The sequence below is a fragment of the Cupressus sempervirens genome, chromosome 2, assembly GCF_028749045.1.
Source record: "Cupressus sempervirens isolate cs-2001-9-10 chromosome 2, ASM2874904v1, whole genome shotgun sequence".
NCBI lineage: Eukaryota > Viridiplantae > Streptophyta > Pinopsida > Cupressales > Cupressaceae > Cupressus > Cupressus sempervirens.
The window spans coordinates 297,308,216-297,332,216 of record NC_143119.1 but is presented as its reverse complement, the minus strand read 5'-3'; the positions used below and the strand labels follow the sequence as shown (position 1 = coordinate 297,332,216).

The 24,001-nt window shown below is 36.0% G+C and overlaps 1 protein-coding gene across 1 annotated transcript in view; it reads right to left on the bottom strand.

The window, feature by feature from the left end:
* Positions 1–24,001, bottom strand: part of ISA1 (isoamylase 1) — a 256,180-nt gene that overhangs the window by 139,706 nt on the left and 92,473 nt on the right. Inside the window, exons 5-8 of the mRNA XM_089813482.1 lie at positions 7,381–7,472; positions 1,342–1,483; positions 1,151–1,258; positions 820–905 (exon numbers count right to left, since the gene is read on the bottom strand). Of these exons, the coding sequence (XP_089669608.1) occupies positions 820–905; positions 1,151–1,258; positions 1,342–1,483; positions 7,381–7,472 (428 nt within the window). The remainder of the gene's footprint in view (positions 1–819; positions 906–1,150; positions 1,259–1,341; positions 1,484–7,380; positions 7,473–24,001) is intronic.

Here is a 24,001-nt window from a genome sequence, read left to right as displayed (position 1 = left end):
TTTTGAATGGCTGTGATGTTGTATACATACAATATACAACTTCAGAAAAGTGATACACTTCATTTTAAATGCTTTAGTCCTATTGTCTCTTTCTTTATTTGAAAGCAAATTTGCATTCATGCCATGCTAAAGCCTAAAAAACCTACATATCTTATCTGCACTGTCACATCTGACTAACATAAAATAATCGACAGAAACAACAAAGCAACATATATTATTCAACATAATCACAATGGAAATAAAAACATTTGTATCATATAAAATGTAAAAACTTATACAACAAAGAATGTAGAATGGAGAGATGCAAGATGAAAGACGAGAAAAGTGAAAACATTTAAATATCTCAATAATCTATCATTGAGTCCTCAATCCCATAAATCCATGGCCTAAACAAATTTATTTTGATAAAGAATACAACATATTATATCTAAGAAGTCAATACTCAAATGACTTAGATATAAGGAAGAAGTTCAATTTTCAAACAAAAAGAGAAAAACAAAACAAATTTTAACATTTAACAAACTTATTCTCTCTAGAAAGCCCTTTCCTTTCTTCTAAATTGTCCAGTCCGTGTTCTGAATTTTCCATAGCAAAATAGGGATATAGAAGTGTCAGCTCAAGAAAACAAATAAGAAGTCACTAATTCAGCAGATGATATTTAAATTGTAGTTCAAAAGCCTATAGATGGAGATAAACACATGTGAGCAAGATGCATAGCTGCAGCAGATGAATACGTTCCATGATTTTGTGACTGGTTTTCATGCTAGCTCTCTAACTAATATGCAAAAGCGTACCCAAGGGTCATCAGTTCTTGGGCACCTGAGGCAATCCACTATAAAGCGGCGAACTATTGGATGATTGCAATTGAATGTGTTGCCACAGCCAGAATAATTATAGAACTCGCCCTGCACACCAATTTTCATTGTGGCAAGTTACAAAATGAATAAACATCAAAGCCCATTTCTTGCCCTGAAATATGTAGCCAAATGACTTAAACAAAACAATAATAAATGAAAAAAAAACTAGAACCAAAAATCAATATGGTACTAAAGATACACACGTGCTTGAAACTCTTAATTCAACATAAACCATTTGAGGCTCAATATATAGTTTTGTTTTTTTATAATGTGACAAAAAAACATTAACTCACCCTAGGTGCAAGCATGTAATACACACTATTATCCAGGCCTCTAAAAGATAATGTTGGACCCATATCGTTTCCTTCTGCAGTATGGTTGAATACCACATCCATGAACACCTATCAAAGGTAATGAATGAAAGACTAAGGTTAATGAGAAGAGAGCATGCTAAGAAACAAGGATGTTATGTACAATTGCCCACCTCAATCCCATGCTTGTGTGCTTCTCTTACAAGTGTTTTGAACTCTTTAATTGCATCATGTCCACAATTCCTTACACCTGAGGCAGCATATCGGATCATTGGAGAAAAATAGTTTATAGTTGAATACCCCCAAAAATTCATCCTGTAAGGCAATTTATCAAGAAAAAAATCAATGACATGAAACATGTGACAATAAGTAATGTACAGTTCAACTTTGACCATGTTTAATTAAGATAATTTAATGTCAAGTGATCTACAATATATTGTGCCTTATTTTCATTTGAATGAACCAAAACCATCTACATCTGAAGTCCCATTAAAAATTAATTATTATTGGTTCAACTATCTGTAATCTAAATGTGTATTCATTAGCGTGTCCAAAGTTCGTAAAATGATCCTGACAAATGCAGCTGGATGTTGGGTGATAACTGTTGGGTGATAACTGTGCTGTACAAAAATATGACAATGGTATTTTGACTACTAGTATCTCTACCTCCATAATTCATTGGTTTCTTTCTCCAATTCCAATTCTTTCATCATTTGGAGATGTCTTCCCAAAGTGCTTGTACCATTCCCCATACATTATCACTATTGTTGTTAGAAAACCTTTCTATATTTTTCTTTTACTACACAAGGATATTTTATCTTTAACTTCTAAGCCAATTATCTAATTGTATGCTTCAGAATAGGACATGAGTGGTACTACCTTCATCTTTTTTTTCAATTATGGAAGTAGACCTTCACGAAACCACAAGTTTTTTAGAATGTTAACCAATTCTATTTCAAATTTTAATAATGATTCTTTGAGTCTATAATTATTAGCTCGTACGTCTTTATGTTTACCTTGTTTCAAATTGTAAATTTCTACTTTTATTTCACTATCATCACAAAGCCACTTAAATTTTTCTTCGTGGCCTTTAATCTCTCCATGCATTTTGAGATGCTTGGTCAATTTCTATGTACCAATCAATCACTAAACCTCGCAAGCTGGTTCTAAAATATTGTATAGCCAAACTTCTTTATCATCTTACCTATTTGTCATCTAGATTGTTTCACGGGTCTTACAATGTCGTACAAAATCCCATGATCCATCACTTGTAAAATTATGCAAATTTTTCTTTTCTCCACCAGGGTTTGCCTTGGTTTTATTATGATGCAAACTTAATGCATGGACAATATTTGTTAGAGAATTTTGCTAAACACATTACAATGTATCTCTCACACTCTCGGCGACATAGAAATATTCAACTCTTCCTTTAGCGTCAACCCTCCACTAGACTATTTCGTATTCAAATTTTATTTTATACACCCTTGGCTCAACTTCTCCTTTAGTTGACAACCTTTCAATACCCTAAAGGCTACTCATACAATTCTATAAAAGAATGTAAGTTTTTCTTGTAATGTTCCGAAGGCGAACTCGACTTGTGGGCGAACTCGACTTGTGGACGATCTCAACCCGAATGCAATATTGGTCCGAAGGGGATTGCTCTGATACCACTGTAATGTTACGACCTAGCCGTGCGGTAGCCGTACAACCTGACTGGAGAAAACTACCATCTGCATGTTGCAACGCGGGATCCGTACGGTACAAGAGGGTGTACCAAGCAAGTCGTACAGTGGAGGTGTTGCCAGGAGTGGTATGGAGGAGTCCGTATGGAAGATGTGAAGGTCGTACATTACAAATGGAGTATTTGTACGATGGAGATACTTGATGCACCATACGGTGGATCTAAAAATGAAGGGTCGTACAAAGGGTAGACAGCCTTAGGGAGTGGCAGAAGGTTGTACAATCAAACTAGGTGGCTGTACAGTGGCCTTGGGAAGGCTGTATGGTATAGGAGTGGTGTCGAATAAGATGATGTGAAGTGTGCTTCTGAAGTGGGGGTTGTACAATGAGCTTTAGGGATTGAACTAGGAGGCCATACAGTGTACAGTAGTGGCTGGAAATGGATGGCAGAAATCCGTACGGGTGATGTACAGAGAGTGATTGCAGACCAATAAATAGTGTGAACAAATAGCAAGATTTAATGCAGATAAACAATAGATGGAATTACACAGGACAAGAGAGTAGATCAAATTAAACACAATGAATACTCACAATATGATGGCGCTCCGACTTGCCAGATCCAAGCGAGTGTTACAGGCAACGGAATAGGGTGAGGGTTGAATCCCACTGAAACCAAACAAACCAAATAGGGAAGGTCTTTCACTTCCGAAATGGCAAACAACAAAGAACTCTAACAGGAATTCGCAGTACAGAGAAAATAATCCAAATTGCATACCTACGACTAACTACAAGCCGTGCTTAGATACCTATCAAAGAAAACATTTCTGAGGGTGTACAAAGATAGCTGACGACAACACTTACCAACGGAAACTAAAATAAAAAATAGGTCTAAGATATATTAAAATCAATCGAAACCACAAATACAAATAAATTAACTTGGGCCCCATAATAATTAACTAAAGTAACTAACTAAAGGTCCTTTTATTATATTATTTAAATTCTGGGGCCAATTAATTAATTAATTTAATTTAATTATTACATTAAAATTTGGGGACATTACAAATCCTTGCCAGCCAAAGATTGCTTGTCCTCAAGCTATACACAAACTCCAGGATCCCAAACCATGCGCGGATGCAGATTGCTATATCTGCTAAAAACTCCATGCTTCTTCAGGATCGCAAATTCAATTGAGATGAGTAGCCCGACATTCGGGCTCCGCTACACCACTCTGATATAAACATTGTTATATCCAAGACCACCAGGATCCCAAGGGTGTCAATCATTAAACACATTGGTGTTCAAATCCATCATCTTCATGTAATCATCGATCTCCTTAGAAACTTCACAACACATGTAGATTCTATTATTTTATGAGGAAGCACTTCACACGAAAAAATTGTAGTCATGCACGACTTAGGCAACACTGAAGAGTAAACTCCATATTCAACCAACTGTGGTTGCTCCGGCAAGGAATCGTCCATAGCATCTCCAGGAAGTTGAACAACCACTGATGGAACCTTCTCATTTGGAAGGCCACTGACAGATCCCAAATTTCATCAAGATGATCATTGAATATTGGTTTGACAATATTTGTGTTGTTATCTTCCTCCAGCATCCATTCCTTCATCTTCGATTCGAGTACCAAATAGATTTTACCTTCGTGGTAAATGATATCGTCAACCACCTTGTATCTGTCATCCTACACTTGTCCATCCAATAGTTGGCACGCAAAAGTATTCTTGGAGTATTCGACTAACAAATGTGCTCTCCAATCAGCTGGAAATTAAGCCATAGTGTTATCCAAGTCAAAGCTCTTCATTCTCCAAATAGGCTGGTAGAATCACCAACTCAAATACCACTGTAATGTTCCGACCTAACCGTGCGGTAGCCATACAACCCGACTGGAGAAAATTACTGTCTGTATGTAGCAACATGGGATCCATACAATACAAGAGGGTATACCAAGCAAGTCGTATGGTGGAGGTGTTGTCAGGAGTGGTATGGAGGAGTCTGTATGGAAGATGTGAAGGTTGTACACTGCAAATGGAGTGTTCCTACGGTGGAGATACTTGATGGGTTGTACGGTAAATCTGAAATCAAGGGTGGTACAGAGGGTAGACAGCTATAGGGAGTAGCAGGAGGCCATACGGTCAAACTAGGTGGTTGTACGGTGGTCTTGGGAAGGTCATACTGTATAGAAGTGGTGCCGAATAGGATGATGTGAAGTGTGCTACCAAAGTGGGGGTCGTACGGTGAGCTTTGGGGATTGCACTGGGAGGCCGTACGATGTACGGTAGTGGCTGGAAGTGGATGGAAGGAATGCATATGGGTGATGTACATAGAGTGATTGCAAACCAATAGATAGTGTGAACAAATAGCAAGATTTAATGTACATAAACAATAGATGGAATTACATAGGACAAGAGAGTAGATCAAATTAAACACAATGAATATTCACAATATGATGGTGCTCCGACTTGCCAGATCTGAGTGAAGTGTTACAGGCGACGGAATAGGGTGAGAGTTGAATCCCACCGAAATTGAAAAAACCAAATAGGCAACGTCTTTCACTTCCAAAATGGCAAACAATAGAGAACTCCAACAGGAATTCGCAGTACAGAGAAAATAATCCAAATTGCATAACTATGACTACCTACATGCCGTGATTAAATACCCGTCGGGGAAAACCTTTCCGAGGGTGTACAAAGATAGCCGATGACAACACTTACCAACAGAAACTAAAATAAAAAATAGGTCTGAGATATATTAAATCAATCAGAACCACAAATACAAATATTAACTTGGGCCCCATATTGATTAATTAAAGTAATTAATTAAAGGTCCTTTTATTATATTATTTAAATTCTGAATAATTTATTCAATTTAATTATTACATTAAAAATTGGGGACATTACATTTCTCCCAACTTCTCTTGTCTAGAGGCAGTTGTCTTGACTTTTTTAATTGACTATGTTCTCAGGAAGGACTATGACTTGTGAATCATATGGTTCTATTTTCCTCAAGTATTTCTCATATAATCTTCGTCTCAATCCCTTTACACAATGATGCTTAAAGATTGCTTGATCTCATTATGTTGAGCTCCTTGTGGCCTCTTCCTGCCTTCATTGGTATCTGAGGGCATAAATTGCTCAAAAAAGATACAAATTTATTCAACAACAACAACACCAAATATTCACTATGCCATCTGATAAAACATATATATGAATCAATAATTGAAATTGCAGTGCATGTCAGATAGAAGAGTAAAATATATTTTTATTTGCACGTGAAGTTATTATAGAAGGGCAGAGATGGTCGGCCAAGAATTAGAGTTGATCTGAGTAGATCATGCTACTTTCCTTGATGATATACAATTTGTTTAAGATACCCAACACTTTCCAAGAGGAACACAACCATCAACCAACCAATGCTTATAACTATCCAATGCCAAATAACATTTAATACATAATTAGATAGCCAATATTATCAAAACATAATAATAGACATTGTCTACTTACTACAACTATAATGGATACAATAGTAATGACTATTTCTGCCAAGGTCTAGAAAAGGAAACTAGTGCTGCCATGAAAGTAGTTGACAAGTGCTCATCGTAGGACAAGGAATATATCTTCAATCTCAATAAATCATCCCTATTATTCAGGGTCTAGAATCAGTACACCTGAAACTACAAAGAACTACCTAGCTATGTTAAAGGGCCTAATAGATATGAAGGGTCATATCATCAAGCATTTAATGGAAAACTCCTCTTCATTAATGGGCATAATAAATCCTCTTCACTCTTTGTCAAACTAGAGCATTGGGCTCTAAAGTATCCCCATATATAGCTGTGAATATCCTAAAGAATTATATCAGAAACTTGTTACATTCTGTGCAGATATTCAAAACATATTCTCTCAAATACAATGTCTATAGTTGCAGCATTGCTAGACTTGAGCAACAGCCCCACAAGATATGGTTCTGGCAACCTAGTCTACCGGTAACAATATCTGTGGATATTATACAGTTTGTAGCAATATGATTATTGCTGAATAGCTATATCAATATTTTCATTATTATGGTCCAACTTTGTAGATAAACCATATTTTCAAGTAGAGCCTATTCTTGATAAGAAGTTTAAGACCAATTTTGGAAACTCTAAAGCTCAATGGAATGCCCCTAATCAGTGATTATCTGCTGACAAACAAGCTATTTTGAGAACCTTGTTTTTCATACTACTTCTAAATATATAAATGTTCTTAAATTATTCCATTCACGGATATCATAGTGACAATGTAAATATTTGTAAATACATTTATTAAGCTCGATATTTTCAAAAGAGAAAAGGATACTCATGACATGGTAACTATAAAGAAATCTGTATTCTAACCATGGAAAAAGATCAAATGTGATCTTTCAGTGATGTGTATATTAGAGGGGGGGGCAAGTATCTCAATGTGACAATTATTTGTTTCTTCAGCAACAAACTAAACTAAAATGAAAACTCAATATGGTAGGTTTAAGTCACGTACTTGTAGTCACCCATAACAGAGTTGTATGAGTAATACTCTAACTCATTAAATTCTTGACAGGGCATAAGTTCAATGGCCTTAACTCCCAATTCCTGTTCATGAAAAAAAAAAATTAGTGAAGATAAACATTTAGGTACAATACCAATTGTTAAATAAATATACATCAAACAGTATGGCCAAGCATAGGCATTTTAGTAAATCTCAAACAACCTCAGAATATTTCTAGTGCGGATTAAATGTATAATTGCTGATAAAATGCTCGACTTCCATAAGAAGATTCAAGAAACTAGCTACTGATAACATATTCTTTTCACTCATCATTACAAATGAAATTGTGAAACATTTGTTCAAGAATCCAGAGGCACTGGACAGAAAAAGAAACTTTAGAATGAAACTATACTATATTAATGATGAACTCTAAACTGGATTATCAACTTTCTTCCTGTGAGTATATGGTACTGGGTTCAAACTTCAAGCTATGAAACTAATAGGAAACAAACAAAAATGGAGAAGTTCTATCACACCAATTTCAATATAAACCAAAGGTTGCAAGTCATTAACATGTAGAAAACCAATAAAAAATAGAAAATCATTTCACGAAGCACTCTATATGTTAAGTAGAAGAATTGTAAGAACACAATATAAAGGCTATACCCCAGCCAACAAGACATAGCACAACCTCAGAATATTTCTAGTGCGGGTTAATGTATAATTGCTGATAAAATGCTCGACTTCCATACGAAGATTTAAGAAACTAGCTACTGATAACATATTCTTTTCACTTATCATTACAAATGAAATTGTGAAACATTTGTTCAAGAATCCAGAGGCATTGGACAGAAAAAGAAGCATTAAAATGAAACTATACTATATTAAGATAAACTCTAAACTCAATTATCAACTTTCTTCCTGTGAGTATATGGTACTGGGTTCAAACTTCAAGCTATGAAACTAATAGGAAACAAAAATGGAGAAGTTCTATCACACCAATTTCAATATAAACCAAAGGTTGCAAGTCATTAACATGTAGAACACCAATAAAAAATAGAAAATCATTTCACGTAGCATTCTATATGTTAAGTAGAAGAATTGTAAGAACAAAATATAAAGGCTATACCCCAGCCAACAAGACATAGCACCATGTCAACAAAGTGTGAAGGGGTTGTAGAGGAATTATACAAGGAAAATTGTCAAGACCACAATATCAAACTTTCATCTACCATAAGTGTCTGAAATCTAGTAATAAATGGTCCGTCTGCAACACCACTATTTTTATTAATGAATGACAAGGATGTTGGAACATGGGTAAGTGATAATTAATCATGCAACCCCACTAGTCTGTTGATGGATGATCATAAGCACATTGAAATGCTAATTGGAAATAGTCGGGGATGCAACAGTATTTGTAGTTTTTAGGAACAAATGCAATGTATTAGCATCATAAAATATACAATATTTCCTAGTATACTAGAATGGGCTCATCTGAGAGTTGTGTTATTCATGCCATTTGCTAATACAAGTTCCACAATCTCGATAAAGAACTGAGATGCTAGAGGCAATGGGAACAAATAATAAAAGAAAAACAAGTGTATGATCTTGTCGTTGAAATATCCCAAACACACAACAGCAAAAGAAACATATGAAACCATGACATGTCTGAACAGAAAATGGGCACTGATTGAAATTTTATTCAGAACTGAAACTGATTATAATAGCTTGAATACTGAAATTGTGTGCACCTTGGCCTACAAAAGATGAATCCGTGTTCAAAAGCACGGAAAAAGAATATCAACATATCTGAATTGAAGAGGACTCCTTGGATATCCACATGTGCGGCACATTACTGTGAGTTCTGAATCCTGACTACAGAATCATGTGCTGCCCCATAGCACCTCTTTTCTGGTCGGTTGCAAAATGCCAGATTATTTAGACTTGTTCACTGGTAATAATAAGACTTGATTGCTTTGCAAAACCTTCAATTGGATGGTAATTTGTATTGCAAAATCTTGCTGCTTGTATGACCTCCAACTGTATTTAACATGGTATCTATATTGGCTTTCAATATGTCACAATGGTTCAAACTGTTTCTATCACAAGCTGTCTCTTATCTTAGATTCCATGGGGTATAGCTCCCTATCATAACAATAGTACAAATCTCTGAACATCCTCATGTTTCTTCAATCTAGGTACACATTGCTATAACAATATAACAAAAAGCCGAACATCTATTATCTGAGATTTATTATATTGTTATGACAGTGATTTATCTTATATATTGTTAGCATTCTTCTCTTCATTGTTAATCTAATTGCCAAACAATATTAACAATTTATGTTAGCAATTTATATTGATAATGTGTTAGCCAACTAGGCACATATTATCTATGCATGTAGTTCCTAGATTGAAGCAGAGTCTATCCATACATACATGCTTGCATAGTTGGCTAAAACATTATGAAGTACAGTGTGAGTTGCACTGATCTGATGTGGCATAGGTCTAAGAAGATAGTGTTTCAAGACAGATTATGGAGATTGGATATTTTGGCTTAGTAAATTGAATTGTCTTATCGACTGAATTACTTAGCAATAGCTCCCTATCATAACAATAGTACAAATCTCCAAACATCCTTATGTTTCTTCAATCTAGGTACACATTGTTATCACAATATAACAAATCGCCGAACATGTATTATCTGAGATTTATAATATTGTTATGACAGCGATTTATCTTATATATGGTTAGCATTCTTCTCTTAATCATTAATGTAACTGCCAAACAATATTAACAATTTATGTTAGCAATTTATATTATCAAATGTGTTAGCCAACTAGGCACATATTATCTATGCGTGTAGTTCCTAGATTGAAGCAAAGCCTATCCATACATACATACATACATATATATACACCCACACAACAAACCTTATCAGAGTCGCATTAAAACTTGCATTGGTTTGATATAAACAACCATAATAACAGCATTTCTACAAGTCATTACACATTTGAACCATAAAAATCACAATCCATCCCTCTTTAGATGCAGATCAATTTATCATATCAGAAGATCAAAAACTAGAAATATATATGATTGGTTTCAACCAAACTCTTCTTATAAATTGATACCATGGAAGAATGGGCCTTCAAATGTTTAAATTAGTTTGGGATCAGTTTATTAAATTATGTACAAATCTCCATAGAATAGGAGCATCTTGCAATTGAAACAGTCCCAAATACCAAGGGGCCTAACAGGTTACATTACAGTAATATCAGAGCATGAGCCTGCCATCCTGCCGGGTAAACATAAAACAAGCAACTTAACCAAAGAATGTGATTAAGAAACAAAGTCGAATGGATGGTGACAAATATTATACATGGATGATAAAGCACAATTTGTTAAAGGGTATCTAAAAAAGACACTGATGTAAAAAAGGGAGATTGATTAGATGAAGAGAGGGATACATACAGGATTCCATGCAGAAATAAAGTAGACTTAGTGTTGGCAAGTGAATGCCCAGAGACAAATCAGATGTTGTCATTGATGGCCACATACTTCATTGGCATGGTCAGCTCTGTTGGTTATTAGTTTTGATATGATTAGCATGTGAAAAATACCTAAGTCAGGGAAAGAAATATAGAGCAGTCGGACGATTTTGGTGAGCGACAGCAGAAGACTTATCAGGTAAGGATGTAATTTTGGGAATGTGATATATATGTATCTGAGCTACTATTATGATTGTGAGTGTTAGTATGAAGTACTGTGTGAGTTGCACTGATCCGATGTGGCATAGGTCTAAGAAAATAGTGTTTCAAGACAGATTCTGGCAATCAGATATTTTGGCTTAGCAAATTGAATTGTCTTATCAACTCAATTACTTAGCAATGTTGGGACGACATTCATATACTTAACTCTTGGATAGCACGGTTTGATAGTATATTTGGTCAGTGTGTGAACACATTTTGTGAAACCTAGTTGAAGCCAAAAGAAATAAAGAATCAGAATGGTATGAAGGAAGGTATTTTGCTATGCGAGGATATATTGATGTAATAGTAATGTATTGCTATGCTATTGTCATGTGCAGGACTGGATACTGAATGTCAGAACAAAGTAGATGTGAATTTCATTGGAACTACTCAAGCATTATGATGCTATGTGTAGTTCAAGTGTTGTTGTAATAATTCATTGTATTGGTTAGTGATTCCTTGAAGGTGGCTTTAACATTCATTCTTGAGCAGTGAGTTCTTTTTTTATTCTCTCAACTCCTGATAGGGTTGTAGACCTTTAACAAGGTCTTGTCTCCTAGCAGGGACTTAGCCATGCAAGCAAAATTTGAAGCTTCCACTCTGCAAAGTTAGTTGAGGAAGAAAGCGTTGAGCCTAAACCATTGGAAGTATCGGATTCACTGTTGGCAATGTTCTATGTATCTGAGATAACTCATGCACCATAGAGAGTTACAAGAACCACTAGAAGAACACCTCCTGCCAAGGTAGAAGAGAAGAAGAAAGAGGCAGCCCTTATTATGGCAGCGTCAATAAGACATTCTAGAACACCTAGACTCAAAGCCATGGCTAAGGGACCAAGACCTAAGAAGAGTAAGATAATTGAGTCGCCACCTGAGGAGCCTATAGAGAAAAAGTCTAGGACAGAAGAGAAAAGAGTGGAAGAGAAGACAAAATGGAAACCAGACATGAAGAAGATAGTTGACAGAATTGAAAATCAAGCACTGGTCAATCAATTGAACAAGTATTATGACAAGTATAATTCTTATGAGCAAAAGATTTTAGAAGATTCTATTATAACTTACCTTTTGAATTTCAAAAGAAACCTTATAGAAATTCAAGGCAGCATTCCAGATGATTTGTTTTAGAAACTTGATGTAAGAAGACAAAGAGCCCTAGAGGAATACCAGAGACTAAGAGAAGATATTACATGATTTCTGTACTTCAATAACCTCTGAGGAAATGAATAGAATCCTCAAGAGGGCTAAGGATTAAATAAGATCCAACATGAGGATCATCAAGATCATGGCAGGGAAATATGAAAAGATTGGAAAGGAAATCAAGGAAGCCATTTCTCAAGTATTTCTGGGAATTGATTATAAATGTACACTTGTACCACAGGCGAAGGGGATATCCATCAAAGACCAATTAGAGAATCCTACTGAGCCCAAGGACAGTGAGCAATGTAAAGATGAAACTGATGATGTTAGTAATATGAAATTGATAATGTTAATCCGTTCTTTAGTACGATTCAACAACTTTATTTCTTTGTAACAGAGGTACCAATTACGTTAGATGAATCTAAGGAAGAGCAAGAGAAAGATGCTTTCATGGGTTAATTTACTTCAAACGAACAGATCAGAGAAATAATGCCTGAATCCCAAGATATGATTAAGGAAGAAGAGGTAGAGCGGGAAAGGGAGGAGAAAGAGAAGGAAGACATAATGACTGAAGTAGAGATAAGGTAAGTGATTATGAAAGTAAACTTTCAGTAATCACTCTTGATGAGGCAGTCTATGATACTGATCAATTGGATTCTAGATCTCCTAATTACTGAACCTCATGTCCCTACTGATAAGGGAAATGCATCTGATAAGGCAGATTGAGTGACAAAGAAAACAGAAAGTCTCTTGGAGACTCCCATTACTTCAGAAAAGATTGAAACAAAGGCAATGTTGGTAAGTTACCTTAGCAAGGCACTCTCAAGTGTTGAGAAAGGTGAAGACCTTGAAACTTCTGACGAAGATTGGTTGATGAAAATTTCTCTGATGGCCTTTGTAAAGGCTAAGGAAATGTCTGAGAAGAAATCAGAAAACAAGGCAAGAGTGTTGAGCAGAACACTGGATACCATGAACAAGCTATTGCCTATTCCATATACATTTCAGGGCAGTGATGTTGTAGATCATTTAGATAAGGTACTTAATGATTTTGATACTCATTTTCAGACTGTAGAGAAGGTAGCAGAAATGAAGGTATGCAAAGAATATAAGGCTAAGCGACTTTCAAACGTATGTGCTTCCATAGTTAGTGACACTAAGCTAGCTAATGAGCATATTAAGGATGTAGCTTGTATCTCTAAAGGGAAAAAGATGCATATTCATCTTATAAAATCAGATAAGTATGTAGCAGATCTTGAGAAACTCGTTAAAGAGGATGAGGAATGCTCGAAGAAACTGGCAAAATATATGAATCATCTAATCAAGCAGTTTCAGATTTTGATAAGGAAGTGTGCAAGATAATGGCCAAAATTGGCATACTTCAGCATGAGAATGATTAAATTCTGAGGAGATTTGCAGAGTTAAAGAGTCTTCTCAATCCTAAACTCAAAGTCATGCAGAAAGAACTTGTTCTGTTAGAAACTACTCAGAAATCATATGTTGCATTCAATCCAATAGACCTTGAGGCAGCAGAGATAGCTGCATATGCACTATGTGGTGAAATTCAGGTTCCAGAGTCCTTGAAGAAGTCATGGTGTGATGTCCCCTTTCTAGAGTGTAATTTAATGATAATAAGGATTAAAATTTAAATATAAAAGTAAATAGTTAAATAATGAGAAAATATATATAATTAGACGAAGTGAATATTAATGCATTATAATTTATAACTATTCAAATCATAATTATAATGGAAGAGTATGTTATATTATAAGAATATACAAAATAACAGTATTGAATTGGCAACAAGTAAAAGAAGAACTGGCTAGGTTTAAATTGGTTGAATGTGAGGGGCGTGGTGCAGTGTTAAGGAACGTTCCCCGTCATTGGAGAAATCATCATGTGAGGAAGTTTGTTGGTGGGATGTGAGAGGTTTAGTGTTTTTTGATACTATTTTTTGGCACTTTTGAAGAAATTTGGAGCAGAATGGAGATTCAAGGGAAATTTATGCTAACGTTAAAGATGGGTCGAATAGATACCAGCCAACAGTGAGGTTGTGTCACTGATGGAACCCAGTGAAATCATGGGGCTCATATTGAACGATTCAGGTGCAGCAAACAAGATAGACGAAGTTCAAAGACAATGTCGGCAACAATCCATGGATTAACATAATATTTTGAAAGCACTAGTTTGGTTATATGTTTTGATGGTTGGTTTGAACCAGAGCCACGAATGATGGTTTTAAATTATATGTGAATTTCAAATATGGATGTAGTTAGAATTTCAATAGATTGGTAGGGTTGTTTAGGGGTGTGGTAGGAGGAAGCGTAGTGATTTCTGGAGGATAGTTGTTTTTTCAGTTGTATGGAGGTTTGCACTATGTATTTTCCTTTTATCAATAATATATATACCTATTGTTGATGTTTCGTAGCTGCAGTCAGATAAAACTATGGCTAAATATAATTATATATGAGATATAATTATATATAAGATATAAGTTTATTATGTGAGAGAAATTAATAAGATAAGTATATATATATAAAACTATGATTATATTTATTATAATATTAGTTATCAAATTATTAATTAATGAATAGACATGTCCCATGAAGGGACATGTCTCTTCATATGATTTTCTCATTATAAATAAGAGGTTGCTGCCATTTGGAACACACATAACAAATATTATGGCAGTGCTTAGTACATTGGCAGCGACCCTCTGAAAACTAACATGGTATCATAGCCATGTTCCTTCTATAAAGTCTAAACAGCTTGAAGGTAGCTCAACAAAAGATTTCACAGAGATGCTAATGGGCAAATTTACAGAGCAGCAGCAATGAAAATAAGAATCACCTCTGTCCAAAACAAACACAGTGAATGCAAATAAAGGAGGTTTAAACAAGCAGTAAGAAGAGTTTCTGAAGCGTCGATATGTATTATCAAAATCAAAAGTCATTGCAAGGTTTAAGTGCAGGAAATAGAGAACGGGTTCTGCACACGGGCTAGTTGAAGTGAAAGGTGTTTACGTTTTTCAAATACTATTATTCAGATAAAGAGTTGAGTGAAGATCTGGTTTGTGCTGGAATTTTTTGACACGGCTGAGATTATCGCTCATCCATCTTTGTCTATATGCATCAAACGAGGGTATCAATGTATTCAACATTTCTAATATGCATATGATCTCTATTGTTGGAGAGAGATAAGATCGCATTCCTCGCAGTTGGTCTTGATCTGTATCTTGTACGCTCACGAAATTTACGTTGAGTGACTTTGTCTCCGAAAGACTCCTATTAATATTTTTTTATACTCTTCCCTATTACCGTAACCATTGGAAAATTGGTGTAGTATTTCTTGATTTCGCATGCCACAATATAATACGCAGATCTTTCAGGATGTCACAAATCTTTTCTAATGCTTCAATCAACTTACGCCTTGTATGGTCACATGTGGAGGATCGCTTGCCAAGAGAAGCCAAATCATTGAGTAGAGTGGAGATGAAAACAAAGATTTTCTCAATGCCTTGCTGTATTCAAGAGGCGAGAACCTTGCATAGTACAGTTTTACAGAGTGTCAGGCACATAGACTGCAGAACAAGCTGATTTCATTGACCGTGCCTTGACTGTAGCCACACGCTGATCCAAACTGATAACGTGCTGTTTGGGGAAGCCTTTGGACACTGACCCAATAATCATACAACACTCTGCAAGCCCTCAAATCCCAATAAGCCCCAGTTGAAATAGAAAGAAAAAAAACAAAGTGGTACCCGATAATTCTGAAGAAAAGGGACCTGATTACTATTGATGGGACTGGGGCAGATATCCAATGCATGATGAATTGATCATAAATTGAATAAACTGCAGATAATAAAAAAAATAAGAAGTGGGTGGAAGCATATGATTATAAAGTGTTAAACAATGTTACCCCAGTACTGGGGTACGTTGGGATGGCGGGACGGCGAAATGACTTTCCGAGATGGGGGAAAAATGGGCCTCATTTTCAGGAAGGGGGGGGGATGGCCAGGGGATGGTGGCAAGGGGAGGATGAGGCAAGGAGGAGTGTTGTATGGTATACATATATTACTTGAAATGCTTGTTATGAAATGATGTTTCAGTAAAACATACCAAATTAAAATACTTGAACATAGCCAAATCGCAACATAAACTAGAACAATTGAACATTCAACATAGTAACATATTACATACCCACTAGTAACATTCAAAAAACAAAAGTCAAATAGAAATCCACATCCCCATACTAGCGGCAGCATGGTTGTGGAATGGCGGAGGTGGGAGTACTTGGGTACATGAGTACCCGGTGTGAGGACATCTCGGGGATGGGTACTTCGAGGTTTGGAAGGGGGGTGCAAGTCCCTATGTAACATTGGGGTTAAGGGCATGGGACACCAACCAAATCATGGTGGGTATGAAGTATGTTTTATTTCTAATATTCATTTCATAAATATATGATTATAAAAGATACATGTGGTAATATATATATATATATGAATGAATGTATACTACCAATATCAAGAAACTTTTAAAATTGAAAAGTTCTAGTAATAATAATTGATATTTTATGAGATCAGTATAATATCTTATGGGAGAGATTGATCTAAAGATAACAGTGAGAATGATATAATCACCATTAGACTAACACGACTATGTTTACTATAATCTCTACAATGTTGGTGTTTGAGATTAATGATCTCCATTTGATGAATGTGTCTAAGATTAAGTATTCTCCAAAAAATGTCAGAATAATCTAAGAAATTTTACAAGTGTACAAAATATAAAAGATATAAATAGTTTAAAATTATAATTTCAGAGGGAGTATTTATATTAGCATTAAGAGGACAAACCAAGAAGTACAAAAGATTGTATTAGAGATACTGATATGCAGATAAGTATTTCCTTGAGTATCACATTTGTATATTCATTTTAGTCTCTCTCTTATTCATATTTCTATACGTAAGAGTTATTTGCCTTGATCTTTTCCTCTGAGAATGTTCTTGCAGGAAAAGGGAGATTGATATAAGATTCAGAAGGAGTCTGACACTTCATCAAAGGCCCAACATTGGGTAAGGAGCACAAAAGCTTGATGTTCAAGGAGTCTGACACATCCGTTTGAAGGAGTAGATAGAGGATATGATTCAACCTTCGGTGATTCAGAGGGAGTAAACCATGTTGAGATTGATTCTCCAGTGATCATTAAGTTGTAGCAGTCAAGAGGACTATGATTCATGAATATACCTCGTGACTGTGATTTTTAATGGGCTTACCCCCTATGTACATCATGAGGAAGTAATGACTTCAAAATGATGTCACTTGTATTTGTAGAAGTTACTGAAAGGTGGTGATCTTACAATAACTTAATTTTCTATTATGATATCTTACGATATCAATGTAGATCATGATAGAGTATACTTTTGCATGTTGAATGTTTAAATGGTAAGCATTATGAGAATGTATGTGCACATACCTTATAAACATTTTTTGAATATATGGCGAATGTTATGAAAATTGATGTTCTAGAGGCCATTACACAGAGTGCGTGGTGAATATCATACAACTTGATTTCTGGAGGCCATTACTCACAGTACTTGGTGAATATCTTGCATCTCATTCTAGAGACCATTACTCAAAGTATCTGGTGAATATCATTTGTTGATATTCTAGAGACCAATACTTAATTGTGATATCAAAATGGTGAATATCACATGTTTATGTTCTACAGACCATTACCTTATTCAGTACATGGTGAATATCAAGTGTTGATATTTTGGAGACCATTACTAAAAGTATTTGGTGAATATCATATGTTGATATTCTGAAGGCCAATACTCATGATATCAAATGTGATATCAAAATAGTAGAAATATTTTAATCAAATATTTCCTTAATGTGTCATTTGTCAAGATTGCTAGTGGTGTAATATGTCTTGTGTTCATCCTCCCTAGCTAAGAGGGAGTGTTGATGTTTGGTAGCTACAGTCGGATAAAACTATATCTATATATAATTATATATGAGATATAATTACATATAAGTTTATTATGTGAGAGATATTAGAATATTAATTATATATACATAACTATGATTATATTTATTATAATATTAATTATCAAACTAATGAATAGACATGTCCCATGAAGGCACATGTCTCTTCTTATCATTTTCTCATTATAAATAAGAGGCCGCTGCCATTTGGAACACACATACCAAATATTATGGCAGTGCTTAGTACATTGGCAGCGACCCTCCAAAAACTAACACCTATTACCAACCAAAAAAAAATGAAACAATAATATAATGTAGGATAAAGTTATAAATGAATTCAATAATGCAAAAATTAAAATATATCAATAACTAATATAATAATAAAATATTATTAAACCCACTATAGTATCATTGAAGAGTTGTGTTTCACAGGCTGTTGATTGAAATCAATACATAATCATGTCTGTGATACTTAGAGATTCATGGCAGAAGGTTCCATGTGATCTGCATACACCATTCAATAGTTAGCATCAATATTAAGGAGTGCAAGAGGCCCTTACAAGGAGTATATCCATCATACTCGCGTTTGGAAATGGACTTATATGGAAGAAGATAAGAAATATAGGATAGGGTTATATGAAAGCTGGAACCGACCTTTAGGAATTATCAACGGACACAAATCATCTCAAAAGGATGAGTAAGGAATCAATGCTATCAAAGCCAATTAGTTATCAAGTCCTAGATTCTGATTGAAAGGAATTTCAGGATGTTGGATATGCAGATTGGCCAAAATCTCAGAAAAGGGATTCAAGTCAAGGGGCTCCTGAAATATGTTAAGGTTGAAAGGTTCTTCCTCTGAGGAGGATGAAGATGTAGGCAGGTTTTAAGTAACATCAGCAAAGGGGTTCTCCTCTTTTTCTTTGTCTTCTTCTTGCACAAAGACTTCTCCTAACTAGATATTGGGGTTATTGGAAAGAAATCTCTCCTACTAATGTAGCTTCAATGATTCAATACTAACTTAGAGTGGGATGAAGCTTCAAAAATGTTGAATACAAAAAACTAAAGGTTACATGAAATGATCTAGACACTTGACTCATGACGGCAATAGGTCTTTAGCTAGACAGCATCCCCAGGAATGCTGCCAAAAATGTAGGCCTTTCCAAATGGATTAATAACTAGGTACAACTCCATACTCACAGATTGGACATCTTCACTGAGCAAGCTATCTGTCCTATGGCAAGGTTCACTCAATATGTCAACCCAGGGGCATAAGCTTGAAATGGTTTTGCACAATATATGCACTAAGTTTCCATTCTAGCCAACTAACTATTGCGTGTAAAGTAAAGTTGCAGGAAAGTAAGTGCTTGGAATTAAACTTATCTAAGTCCCATCTACAAAGCATAACTAATCATGAAAACTAACTGAATTCAAGTTCACTAGGCAAGAACTACTCTGCCTGCTTTGGCTGCAGGAAGAGACACAGGAATTGTTTTTCTGTGGCAGCAAGTATAGACAAAGGAACGAACAGCAACTATGAAAACAATTAAAATGTGAAGGATCGCTCCCCAAGTGGGCCTCCTTGTGTGAATGAATCCAAGTTCTTCAACACACTATATACTTGGAATAACCATAGCTTTATTCATATAAATGAACTTGATTAGACATAGTATCATGAAACTAGAAGCTATATTGCTGAAAATAATTACATCAATATCAATGTATTGTTGATTGATTTCTCCTTAACTAGATTACATACGAAGAGTGCTTTAGCAACTTATTTTTAATAAAACTTACAACTTTGATGTATTGACCACTTCCAACAAAATGCGTGGATGCAATTATTACATTAAAGCACAAATGAGAAACTTCCTCAACAAAAAAAGAGACAATCTTCTTCTTATCCATGGGAGAGAATATTCTTCTTCTTATCCATGGGAGAGAATATAGGACAACTACTTGCTAGATCTATTATACATTAAAACATCACTAACGGATCCAACCAAGAAGTGGCTGAATCAACTCAGTCTTCAATCTTGTCCTTACTTCTGTCTCCATGTTGAATGACTTAGTCCAAGAATTTGATGACATCCACAGAATTTCTGGCTAGTTCTTCTTCCTTGTTGATCTGTACTTGCAACGATGGGTTAGGAGCACAACACATGCAGATACATTCATTTCCACATTGCATTCATTCAGTAAATCTCAAATCTCATAAATATGCATACATCACATGGTTGCAAGAGAATAAACTACTTGGTTGCAGGAACCCATTAAGCTTCAATCATTCACAAATGAATAACAGAAAGATAACTATGGTTTAAAACATCAAGTATTCTTCTAAAAGCAGATATAAGTCTATAGCTTAATATGTTCAAAGTCTTAGACCTATAATAGTAGAAGAGTCTTCAAACACCATAAAACTTATAACAGTTTTAAAACAAAGCAGCAGAAACATAGATAAACTTGGCCATTATTTTCGCTTGTGACATGCTCAAAAACCCTCACTTCCATCGTAGGGTTATTCTTACATCTAGCACCTTATGCAGCTTATTATCAATACCCCTCAAACCCATTTGGATCTCCAATCCCAAACCTCCACTAGTTAGTGTGATCTCTTGCCATATAAAAATTTTGATCACAATGAGGGGGTCTCGGACTGCAGGCCAGAATCAAGAACTTAAACAAGTAAAATTAAACCTATTAAACTTTAATTCAAGTACCTTGCTATCAAATGTATGTAACTTTACATTTTGTATATTCCTTTAAAAAACTATATTAAGAAAGCTTACAAAAGAGTTGTACAGTTGTTATCAGCATATAAATATGGCATGACTTTTAATACATTGTGGCATCACTAGATAATATGGACACCTCTGTGTGTTTTCTTGCGAAGAAAAGGTAGATATCATTTTTATTACAGAAGTAACTGGTAAATACTTGCTTGTTATTAACAGAGACCGAGAGGTCAATTTATACAAAAGAATAAAGCGATGTTTCTCTAGGAAACTATCAAAAAGAATAAAAATATTCTATTCTAACAGATAAAGCTAAAAAAGTGAAAGCTAACTAAAGCTAACTAGATATTTACAATAGATAACCATTAACTAATAATAGACGACTTATCTATTATTGTAATACCCTCCCTTAATGGTTAATCTATCTAGAACACCAAGCTATCCTTTGAATCTAACAAACTTATCAGGACCAAGAGGCTTGGTGAGAATGTCTGCAATCTGATCTGTGGTAGGAACATACTGCAGATCTATAGTCCCGTCTTCAACCAGCTATCGTATGTAATGACAATGAACATCCACATGCTTAGTTCGTTCATGGAAGATTGGATTCTGTGCTAACTTGATAACGCCTTCGTTATCAACAACCAGACGAGTCAGTCCTGCTGGTGACATCTACATATCCCCAAGCATCCGACGAAGCCAAACAGCTTCACATCTTGCCTTAACAGTCCCTCTGTATTCAGCCTCTGTAGAAGAGAGAGAAACTGCCTGCTGCTTCTTGTTGGTCCATGTGACTACACCAGATCCCAAACTGAACACATATCCAAAAGTTGACTTTTTATCATCAACAGAACCTGCCCAATCTGAATCTGTGAACCCACTGAGTTTAGGATTAGAACTCCGAGAGTACAAAAGTCCATAATTTGAAGTGCCCTTCACATAACGAAGCACACGATTTGCTGCCATCCCATGATCAGCTTAGGAGCCGTCATAAAGCGTGAAATATAGCTGACTGCGAAGCTGATATCAGGCCTAGTAGCTGAGAGGTAGATGAGGCTACCTACCAGTTGCCTATATGTAGTATCATCAAAGGAAGGAGAATCAGACTTTGCTGATAACTTGAGACCTTTCTCCATAGGTGTAGATGCAGGTTTGCAATCCTGCATTCAAAATTTGTCTAACAGAGATGAATATACCAGAAGGTTGTTGCCTAACTTCAACACCCAAGCAATAATGCACGAGTCCAAGGTCAGTGATATCAAAAGACTGGCATAAGTTCTGTTTGATTCCCTGAATCAAAGATGCCGAACTGCCAGTGATGATCAGATCATCCACATAGATAACCAAAAGAAGGATGTCATTGTCAGTAGTCTTGATGTACAGATTTGACTCTGAAGAACTCCTCTTGAAGCCTTAATCACTGAGATACTTATCAATCTTGATGTACCGTGCCCGAGGGGCCTGCTTCAAACCATAGAGAGCTTTTACCAATCTAAGAACTTGATGGTCTTTACCAGCAATCGTGAAACCAAGAGGCTGTGTAGACCTCTTCATAGAGATCACAATTCAGGAAAGCACTCTTTACGTCCATCTGATGGACCTTCCAGCCAAACTGTGCTGCCATGGCTAGGACTAATCTGATGGTGCTCATCTTTGCAGTAGAAGCAAAGGTCTCCTCATAATCAATGCCCTGACGCTGAGAAAAGCCCTTCGCCACTAAACAAGCTTTGTAATTATCCAAAGTACCATCTGATTTGTATTTGATTTTGTAGACCCATTTGCAGCCAATGGGTTTCTTCCCTGGTGCAATATGAGAAAGGACCCAAGTGTTGTTCTTCAGCAGCCTCTGGTGTTCAGATGTCATGGCCTGTTCCCACTCTGGAATTCCTTTAACCTCAGAATATGTTTGAGGTTCAAACACACTGTGAATGTTGCCCATAAGAGCAAAGTTAACAGAATCTGTAGTTTTGCTCTTTTTCTGAGCAGTTCTCCCATTAATGAGCTCATCATCATGAAGATCAGCAAGTGTCTTAGCCCACCACTTAGGCCGGATAGGAGAATGACCAACAGTAGTACTAGAAGATGCTTGATCAGCAGGAGCCTCATTAGAAGAAGCTGGATCAAACTCAGGTGAAGCATCTACAAAGCGAGGTGATCTTGCAAGAGAAGCCGGAGGTGTCTGTATAGGTATCACTGGAATAACTGGAGCTGCAGGAGCTAGTGGAGCCCCCCCATCAAGTGGACCTAATGGAAGCCGAACTCCCAAATCATGAGCCTACATAGGCTGGTCTGCTAGATCAAGAACATGAAAAACAGGCATGAATGGTCCTCGTTGCTTATCAAAGACTACATCACGACTGTAGATGAGACGAGATGTCTCAACATCAATCAAGCGGTAGGCTTTGTGAAGACTACTATATCCAGCAAGCATCAGTTTCTGACTCTTGGCATCCAACTTGGTGCGTGAAGCATCAAGGATCCAGACAAAAGCAAGAGAGCCAGAAACCTTCAAGTGATTGATTCTAGGCTTGTAACCTGACCAGGCCTCTTCCGGAGTTTTACCTTTGACTGCCACTATGGATCACTGGTTCAACAGATAAACAGCAGTATTAACTACTTCTGCCCAAAACTGCTCCGGAACATGTTTGTGTTCAAGCATGGAACGAGCCACCTCGATGATTGTCCTATTCCAACATTCAACTACACTATTTTGTTGTGGCGTGTGCGGTGTGGTGAACTGGAGTTGGATGCCATGTGTATCCAAGAAGCTGGAGAAAGCATTAGAACAAAGTTCCCCCCCATTGTCTGATCTAAGAGTAATAATAGATTTCCCAGACTCTTTTTCAACTAAGGGTTTAAACTTCTGAAATACAGTAAATGCATCTGATTTCTTTTTAAGGAAATATACCCACATTTTTCTACTGAAATCATCTACAAACAATAGAAAATACTTGGACCCAAGAACAGAAGGAGTGGCCATAGGGCCGTAGATATCGGCATGAACAAGCTGAAGTACTTGAGAA